This window comes from Oncorhynchus clarkii, chromosome 3 (assembly GCF_045791955.1).
Source record: "Oncorhynchus clarkii lewisi isolate Uvic-CL-2024 chromosome 3, UVic_Ocla_1.0, whole genome shotgun sequence".
Lineage (NCBI taxonomy): Eukaryota > Metazoa > Chordata > Actinopteri > Salmoniformes > Salmonidae > Oncorhynchus > Oncorhynchus clarkii.
The window spans coordinates 14,954,002-14,964,115 of NC_092149.1; the positions used below are offsets into that span (position 1 = coordinate 14,954,002).

At 47.6% G+C, this 10,114-nt stretch overlaps 1 protein-coding gene across 2 annotated transcripts; it reads left to right on the forward strand.

Moving 5' to 3' along the window:
* The first annotated feature begins 782 nt into the window (after nucleotides 1–782).
* Nucleotides 783–9,242, forward strand: LOC139388802 (uncharacterized). Of its 2 annotated transcripts, XM_071135739.1 has the most exons (4): nucleotides 804–1,117; nucleotides 1,437–1,562; nucleotides 2,278–4,973; nucleotides 5,271–9,242. In XM_071135739.1, exons 3-4 carry the CDS (start codon nucleotides 2,678–2,680, stop codon nucleotides 7,634–7,636), a joined length of 4,662 nt encoding a protein of 1,553 aa, XP_070991840.1. In that variant the 5' UTR covers nucleotides 804–1,117; nucleotides 1,437–1,562; nucleotides 2,278–2,677; the 3' UTR covers nucleotides 7,637–9,242. The 2 variants fall into 2 exon arrangements, with proteins under 2 accessions (XP_070991834.1, XP_070991840.1); XM_071135733.1 differs by having other exon boundaries at nucleotides 783–1,117; nucleotides 2,278–9,242.
* Nucleotides 9,243–10,114: the final 872 nt, after the last annotated feature.

Consider the following 10,114-nt stretch of genomic DNA (forward strand, 5'->3'; position numbering starts at 1 on the left):
TGATATTAGTAGTGATAACTAGCCATCCTACTCAACTATTCTCATATGAAGTGACTTTACTGACAGGTAAGATTGAATAAATGTTAGACATTCTGTGGGAAGTTGTTCCTAAATCTACAGTAGGCTACAATTAAATCACTAGCTAATAGGGCAACCACCCCCCTGGAGAGCTACTTGTCCTGCAAGCTTTAATTTCAACGAAATTATAACTGTTCTCCAGAACCTTAATTAACTGAATCAGGTATGCTACCACGGGTTTGGAGCAAAAGCCTGCACCAATAGCCTTCAGGAGTTACCCCTGATCCAGGCGACTTTACCATTTCAATGAAACACCACATTTGCATGACAAAGCCTGTCACCCCGCACGTGCCAGAATGACAAGCTTACTTTTTTTTGTCCAAACATCTAGCCATTTTAAAAGTTTTATATGAATGACAATGAAATGCAAGTTAGAAAATACACGGCAGCCATTTTAACAAGTCTGGTTGGTGAATGCTATGCCCAGCTGCAGCATGAAGCCAGTTAAAATGGCTTCAACCTCACGCAGAGTCTGAATCTATTTCTGACGTATCTTTATCACATTATTTGTCATTCGGATACCTACACGGGTGACGACTTGACATAATATACCATAAAAATCTTTATCAAATGGAAATAAGAATAATCCAATGCAAAATATCAGTTAGCTATAGATAGCATGCTTGCTATCCAAAACAACTACTGAACCACAGGTTATGCTACCCGGAAATATTTCACGGGCCGGAAAGGACCAATGTTAAGTGAGCATACGTCATTCCCTTTTACCCCCCCCCCCAAAATTTTTTTTTTTTTTTTTAATAACCGACCGTCCAAAACATTTAAGCCGACAAAAACATCACCAACTCATCATTACCAATGGGGATTGATGCTGTCAAATGGCGAGGAAAATGTTGCAGACTCAAATACTGAGTATTTAAAAGCGAAAGGGAGCCGAGCATTCACCTAGCTCAGCATCAGTGAACATGGCTATGGCTAACGAGTCGAAAACAGTACGCAGAAATGGAGAGCTAAGCGAATGATAGCTAGATGGTAGGAAGGCGTGACAGGCCGCATCCTGAACGTGTACTTGGATGTGTAGGTAAATAAGCAATTTCGTATTTCATTCTGCCAAGAGGCATTCATTGACTTTTGAATGCATATTTTTTTATGCTATAGATAGCAAGCCGTGTGTGTTGTGTATTTGAATGGGTTGCATGCGATAGCTAGCTAAATAGCAGAATGTTATACCAAAAGCTGTCAGATTTGCATGTAAGCGCTTCTTTGCAAAACCCCCAATGTTTGTCAAAGCAATGTGCAACCCAAAGTTAGTAGTTCCCGTAGCTAGTATTGTGCAGTTATGCAATTTTTGCAGTGGCTGAATAACAGTTGCTGATTCTGAATTTCTGTCCTCCACACAGGATTGGTCATCTACACTACTAATGTGAAAGGCAATCAAAAATATGCGATTGGGAAATAAAATCCATCTCCCTCCGCTGTCGGGCAAACACATATTTTGACTCATTGACACCTGTCAACATTCAAAGGTAAGATTTTCCATAACGTGATCAATATTTCGCCGACGTCCTATAAACATGCAATAATAATTCATAATAATTATTGTTTTATTTCCAGTTAGGGGGACTTAAAAAGTGTGACACAGTGCTCAGTTCATACGAAACTATATGCAGTAGTAATACCCTAGTAATAAACAATAAATACATTCTAATAACAGTAGTAATAAAATAGTCATTCGGCATACTATACTTACATTTGGAAAGCTATTAATTGTAGTAAGACTGACGTTTTAAAAAATATATAATTACTAAGTTTTATTTTATCTAACCTTTATTTTAACATTTTGACGACATATTGAAACCTAGGTCTCTTTTTCAATTGCGCCCTGGATAATACAACATAAATATACACATTGTTATCAAAACCATGTGTAATTTGTTTTGTTGCATCTATGAATGTGATGTTTGGTGTTCGTGATTGCATTTTCATCACCTACTTTATCCCTTTTCAATAATTTAAAAATTACATGATTTAAAAAAATATATATACGTGTGTATATATTATATACCTTTTTTTGTTGTGTGTGATTTATTTTAAGCTAAAGAAAATGTTATTTTGTCATACATACTGTGGTGTATCATAATGGTACAAATGTTGGTGTATTTACAAATGTCAGCTGTTCAATTTAACAGTTTTTATCAAACAGAAATATGAATTTTGATTAATGTAGTCTCTGTTTTTCAGTGAGGAGAAGAAAACATCATCTCTTCCCAGAGAATGAGTGAATAAACTGACGTGGATGAAGGGAAACGATGATATGGATGAAAACGCTGTAACTGAAACAGCCAACCAACAGCTGTTGACCGAACTGCTCTCTAATAAAGATTGTTCTGTGCCATAAAACACCAAGAGACCAACAACCAACAACAGACCAACAACAATTGCACACCAAAACAAGGCCTTTTCTCCCCATGAAACTGTACAAAGTGTTTAAGACTAAATAAAATGGCACCAACCCTTTAAGATAAAAAGAGAATACGGTATCCACGTTGAAAATAACTGTGAGAACTGTTCGCGTTTGAGAAAAAATACCCTTTACACTAAATAACCCCATTCCCCACACACTTGCTCCCTCTCCTGTTGGATGGAGAGTGGGGGCAGTGGACGATCGGGCGGAAGTAGCAGCAGCCGAAGTGCGCGAACAGGGGGGACCGGCAGTGTTATCGGGCGGAGTTCGGGATCGAGCCGAGGCGACTCAGGCAGTTCCAGGTCAAATAGTGGCACTGCAGGATCCCTCGGCCGAAGCTCTTCCATTGGCGGCAGTGGTGGGATCATTGTCGCTGCTCCTGGTGCTGGAGGTGTGGCTCCTGCACCCCCATGTGCCAGTGAGTGGGAGATGTTCCAATTTGGAAAATACAATTTGGACATAATAGAGATGTTAAGCGGACACCAGGCCCATCAGTTCAAAGGCCTTGGGTTAGAACGACAGCTACAGCATCAGCAGCAGGTGCAGCTTCACCAGCACCAGCTCCAGCAGCAACAACAACAGCAGGCCGAGACCTCAGGAGCTCTCCTGTCTGGGCTAGGCCTTGGGTCCCTCCAAGGGGCCAGAAGCAACGCCTTTTCCGATTCTGCCTCTATTTTCGCAAAAATGAGTGCCCCTCCTCCTCCCCCTCTACAACAACAACCTTCTTCGTCCTCACATAGCTCAAGATCCAAGTCAAGCAAGATGAGTAGCAGCAGCTCAAGCCATGTGTCGGGCTACCCACAGTTCCTGCGTTCCTTCCACCCGACAGAGGCAGCTCTGGCACAGGAGCAACTGCATTCTGGGGTCAGCCGCTTCGAGCACTTTTCTGGGGGTAGCAGTGGTGGGGGTGCTGGGGGGTTGGGACTTGCCCCCCCTCCACCACCCCCTCTGCATCCAGGCCTCTCTGTCCCCCAAGCATCACCTGGCCCTTCATCCTCTTCCCCCTCCCCCTCCAGTTCAGTGGTAACTAACAATCCCCCCAGTAGCAGTACAGTCACCTCTCTGGGACACCAGCTGGTTGGGGCCCAGTCTGATGCACGGAGTCTTCATCAGCAGTTCAGTTGCATGCTAGCTGCTAATCAGTACTTTCTCTCTGGGGTGCCTGCTAACGCTAGCTTAGAGCAGTTTCTGGTTCAACAGGGAACCCACAACCACCTGGGGATAGGTTTAGCTCAGAGTGAGGGATCCAGCTCAGGCCTTGCTCCGCCTCCAGCTCTGCATTCCTCTCATTCGCATGGCCTCTCTACCGCTCAGCCACAGCAGCAGCCTCCACAGCAGCAGCAGCTGCCTCCCCATACCCTGTCCCACCCCCACTCGCACTCCCACCCTCACCACCCCCTACACCCAGGCTCCCAGCCCTCTTCCCTGGGTGGTTTTGACTTCCAGGGCATTCCAGTGCTCTCCTCCAACCAGCTGGCCTCTCTGATGCAGCAGGAAGCAGGCCTGCCGCTCCCCCTGCCGCTTCATCTGTCACTCTCCAAGGATGACGGCAAGGGGGACAGCAGTGGGGGCGGAAGCAGCAGCAGTAGAAGGAAGAAAGCGATGGCTGGCTACCTGCCACAGAGGAAGTCAGATGGCGGCAGTAACAGCAGCAGCGGCCACAGCAGTGGGAACCCCAATGCTAGCAGCATTGCAGGGGGGCTGGGCCACGACCCCTCCCCAGGGCTGGTTGGGGGGGGGGGCGGAGGGGTTGGCATGTCAGGTTTGGGAGGAGATCCATCCCTCCTTGCCTCTTCATCATCATCATCATCATCAGTTGTCTCATCCTCCTCTTCCTCTGGCCCCTCCACTGCAGCATCAGTTCTGGTTACTAATGGTTCTCACCTATCCAAACCTGATAACATGGGCTCCATGCCATCTGCATCTACACAGGCTGACACTGAGCCCCTCTATAACTGTGGTGAGTGTGGCAAAACCTTCACTCACCTCTCCAGCCTTCGCAGGCACCTGCGTATGCATGAGTCTACGGCAGCAGGTACTAGCAATAATGTCAGCATTAACCCAAACCCGACTCATATCCAACCACTAACTGACCCCACTCTCCCACACTCCACCCAGGAACACTCCACCCAGGATCTGAACTCTCAATCTAACTCGCTATCCTCCCAACAATCCTCCAACTCAGTCCAGGCCTCATCTTCCTGCCCCAGCCCTGACAAGACCTTCAATTGCTCAGATTGTGGCAAGCACTTCAAGAAAAAGGGGCACCTCCTCCAGCATGGCGTCATCCACTCAGAGGCTCGCCCGTATGGCTGCAGCATCTGCTCCCGGGCTTTCAACCGCCGTGAGTCGCTGACGCGACACGAGAAGATTCACCAGGACAAGCCCTTCCGCTGTCCAGCCTGCGGTCGATGCTTCCGTGAGAGTACCTCTCTACTCAACCATGCTGCCTCTGGCACATGCGGCAAGCCAGGTAGGGCATCAAAACCACAGGGCAGCAGCAAGGAAGGAGCTGTAGGGGAGGGCAGAATGGGAGGAGGGGGCGGAGGAGAAGGTGGAGGAGGTGGGGATTACCAGGGTAGTAGAGGGGTGATTTATGGGAAAACTGAGGAAGATGAAGAGGGTGTGATCATGGGAGGTGAGGGAGGTCAGAAGTCAAGGCTAGGGTGTGATGGTGGTCTGTTTCAGTCAGAGAGGGGAGGGAATGCTAACAGCAGGGACAGGCCAGATGGTAAATACCCCACTGATTACTCTCGGAATCGTTACACAGGCTACCATGACGACCACCGTTCTCAAGGTAACCCGTCTCCGTGTTACTCTGGAGCCTCCCCCTGTGGCAGTGGGATGGCGGGCCCGGCGCTGAGGAAGGCACCATTGGCCCCGACGCTGCACCCCCACCCTCAGAGTCAAACCCAACATCACCACCAGCAGCACCTCCCCCTGTCCTCTCTCCTGGATGACTCTGAAGACGACGTCACCAGCTCTGTCAACAACGCCATCTCAGCCATCGCCGCCGCAGCTGCCGCCAACTGTGATATGAACAGTGGGAACAGAGGCGACGATAGGAGGGATATCATCGGAGGACTGTTGGGGGGGCTGGACTTAGGCCCCTTGGGGTCCCCTTCATCAACATCTGGGATGGATAAGACCTATAGAGGAGCAGGGAACCAGGATGGTATGAGTGGTAATATGAACCACAACCAACAGCAGGGGAATGATCCACAGAACCCTGCTGCCAAACCAAAACGTCCCCGTAAACCCAGAAAGCCCAAAGACCCCAACGCTCCCCCCAAACGCAGGCAGTACACCCCCAGAGCTCCCAGAGAGTTGAGCAACATCCCGCGGCCATATCTGTGCAGTGTTTGCGGCAGGGGGTTTGCACGCCGCGAGACCCTGCGTAGGCACGACCGTGTCCATACTGGGGAGAAGCCCCACCGCTGCAGTACATGTGGGAAGCACTTCAGAGAGGCCTTCCACCTCACCAAGCACCACACCGTTCACTCTGGGGAGAAGAACTACAAGTGCAGCCTGTGTGGGAAAGAGTTTGGTTACTCCCAGAGCCTCAAGAGGCACGGGAAACTCCATCAGAAAGGGGAGGTGGAAGAGGTCCCCACAACACCAGGAGGGGAGAACCTCAACAACTTCAACACAAACCCGTCATGTGGGATGGGCCAAGACAGGGAACAGAACCAAGGAAACAGCTCCTCCTCCTATTATTCATACCCCCAAGATGTCAAGCCTCAAGGCTCCAACAGCCAGCCCCCGCCCAGGCTCTACACCTGTGCCATATGCTGGAAGTCTTTCCGTCATCACTTCCACCTGACGGCTCATCACCAGACGGTCCATGAGAACGGAGGTGAGAAGCTGTTCAGCTGCGAGGTGTGTGGGAAGGCCTTTGCCTACTCCAACAGCCTCACTCGACACAGGCTGTCACAGCACGGCCTGGCCCGCACCGGCCCTGACAACGCACAAGGGGACGGCAGTGGGTCAGGGGTAAACAGTGCAGCTGGTGGTGGAGTAAGTGGGACTGCGTCAGAGAGCGAGGCAGCCACCAACGCCCTCCTTCAGATGGCACCTTCCACTGAGGGCCACGGGGGGCAGCAGAGTCACAGTGTTGTCACCCACAGTCATCAACAACAGCCACCTCAGCCCCCAGCTGGCTACTCCCCCCTTTTCTATGATGCTGGTACGGCCCACTCCTCAGCCTCCAGCGTCCCTCCCTACTCTCAGCCCCTGCCACCCAACTCCACAATCATGCCCCCTCAGCACCAGCATTCCCCTGCAAGGGTGAAAGGGGAGCACATTTACCCAGCTGGGTCCAGTAGTCACACCCTTCACACCACAGCTCCATTCCAGCCCCTCACGGAGCTGCCATCCGACCACCATCACCACCACCACCACCACCACCATTCTTCACATCACCACCGTTCAGAGCCACAGTCCCAGCAACCACATCACAGGAACATCCAATCACACGATGACATAAGGAGGCACAAGAAGAAGAGAAAGTCCGACAGGAGGGAGGGAAGGGGGGACATGTGGGGGGAGTCCTCAGGCTTCGTCAGAGACGAGGAGAGGAAAGACCAGAGGAAGAGGAAGTCTGTTTTGCAAAAACAGCTGAGGAAGAAAAAGCTTCTGTTGAAGATTAGACGAGGGGGGGAATCAGGAGGGGGAGGATATGAGCTGGTCACAACAAGAGGGATGAAGATACAAATCCTGTCATCTCTCAAAGTCCCAGTGAAACGTTTTGCCTGCTCCATCTGTCCCCACGCCATGTTCGCCCGCCAGGCCGGCCTGCTAGCCCACAGGGCAGCTAAACACACCCAGAGAGTCCTGTCCCCCCAGGAGCGTCTGTGCTGCGGTGTGTGTGGGAAGCAGTCTCACAGGCTCCTGGAAGCCTTCATCCACCGGGCGACTCATCGCGCCCGAGGGTCCTTCTCCTGCAGACGCTGCTCTGCTCGCTTCTGGAACGCCCCCCTCCTCCGCAGGCACAAGGTGACCTGCCGACATCGGGCCAAGGGACTTCCACGAGGTGGCGCTATCCGCCTGAAGTTGTCCAAGAGGGCGGGGGAGAGGAAGAGCAGAGAGGAGCAGGGGGAGATGTCGCACTCCCTGCTTACATTGTACAGATACTGAGCTTGCTGACTTCTAAGGTAGTGGCGTTTAGATTTTCATTGATAGGAAAGGGAGAGGTTATCAGTTTTGGACTATACATAGAAGAAGATGGACTTTAAAAAACAAAAGCCTTTGGGGGGGCGATTGAATTGGTCTGGTGTCTGTCTGGACCTCATCAACTCAACTCACTGACTGTTAGAACGAGTGTTTTAACAGCATGAACTACTGTAGATCAACCAAGGATCACCCGGAATTCTTCCATCCAACTGTATGGGAGGATGTTGAAAGTCATGACTGTTTTCATATGATCATTAACCCTTAAGTGCATTGACACTATGCTTGGCTGACACTGTGCAGTTATTAGACATGTTTAGGTGATTTGACCTGCTAATTTAACTCTACCCCCTCAGCCTTACTAGCATCCCTTCTATACCCCTAGCTGTATGATAACTCTGTCTCTGCTGTGTACTATGTCTTGTTGATGTTCACCTAGAGCCCCTTTGGGGATTTTTTTATGTAAAAAGTGCATTTAGTAGGAGTAGGGAGAGGGTGGGACACAGACTTCTGGTTGGTAGAGAAGCAGTCTGTTTGTCGGTGCATGTGTGTTTTTTGGTCAGTTTGTTGCGGAGGTTGTGAACTCACTATGTGACGATTAATTCAGTGCATCCAAAAAGGACGTGTTTTAACCGTTAGTTAACAAAGTCCTGAAGAATGTCCCCAGTGATTTAATCACCTCTTTAAAAATACATTTGAGAATCGTAATAGATTGAAGTGAATACCACTTCCAGACAAAAAAGTGTATCTTACAAAAAGCCTTGCTAATCATGACTTGATTTAATTTTCATGCCCGTGGAAACAATTGTAGCTTTTATACCAAGATATTGAGATCAAGACAGGATGAACACAGCTCACTGTAACGTATATTGTGTTAATATCTTATCACTGCTGTTTTTCTCTGTTCACAAAGTACTTTATTTAGCTTTCACTGTTCCTTCATAGTAGCAAAAGCAGTTATGATTACATGTATTAATGTGTGTTTAACTCCATCTGTCTACCTGCCAAACCTGGATTCTATCCTGTCCTCTTCTCTTATTTTTTGCTGAGTTGCAATCATGTTCATAACCCTGTCAGGCCTTGTTTTATCTCCTAAAGAAAAAGAATAGCTCTAAGTACATTTCTATCACTTTATTTACTTAAAACAAAGATAGTTGTTGATTATACTTCAGCATTGAATAAAACATAAGTGTTCTCTGCTGTGCTTTTTCTCCATGTATCATGTAAGGCTAATGATGAAGAACGGCATAGTTACTGATAACTAATCATGTGGGTATTGACTCTATAATGAGAACAATTTTACAAATACCAAAATCAGTATAATAGTTTTGTCCCAGATATAGTTAAATAGCTGTGTGGGCCTGATGGATTTCAGGATGTCATCATGGATATACAATTGCATTTCAACTTAGCACAACTATGGTTATCCAACTTATTGGCAGGTCAATCCAATTAATGTTGTATACTCAACCAGAAATGCTTATTTTTTGTTGCTTTGCTTTCTATGACCCCAATTTGAAATGGCCACAACTCACAACCACCCAAAATAAATCAATAATGGACATCTACAGCCTACAGTATTATGTTAAATCCACTAGATGGCATTAGGCAACTCATTTCTGCTCACTGTACTCTGGCCCCTGTGTTTTAGAGTGTGGCAGTCACATGGATTTTACACCGATAGGGGGTGGATTCAAGAGTCGGAACGTGCAGTGTCCATGTCTGAGCTGTGTGTGTCAGTGAGTGCGCACGTCTGAGCCGTGCGTGCATGTGAGTGACTGAGTGACCGAGTGTGTACAAATGTGTGTGTGTGTTTGCAGACTCATGCTTGCATGCAAGTGTGAGATAAATCTATTTGTGTACGACACAGATAGAACATCAACATAAATGCATACATACATAGTCTTCATACAGAATTGCAAGGCAGTAATGGCTGCCCTACTGACCTAGTTCTGTTAGTTTGTGTGAATATAGGCTATTGTAATGTAGACTACAGTATTAGAGTTCACCTTAATGAAATATGACAGCTGTGGTCTGTTGTTCTGGTTTGACTTAAGTATTTTTTAGGTGGCAGCAGCACTGTCACACTAACTGCTATAGAGGGATATGCACATTTAGGTTCATTATGCTTATTCCCGCTGTTTCAACACCAAATACTACTAAACATCAATAATTCATGTCTAAATACAAAAAGAAACATGAAATGCTAACTATCATTTTAATTTCTAGATACCATGGTCTGTTCGTGTGTTAGTGCATTCTCCACATGTCATGTAGGACTACAGCCAAAGAAGCATATTATAGCCTACCTATCAAATCAGAGTCACCTTTGTTCGCTAAGTACATTTACATGTAACAGGAATTTGACCTGGTGAGATGGTGCTGCCAAAATAACAAGAGTATACAGACAAAATATATAGCCTACTATAGCTTAAAGCAAAATTG

Coding starts and splice junctions, on each gene's coding strand:
- LOC139388802 (XM_071135733.1), top strand. CDS start 2,678: ATGGAGAGTGGGGGCAGTGGACGATCGGGCGGAAGTAGCAGCAGCCGA.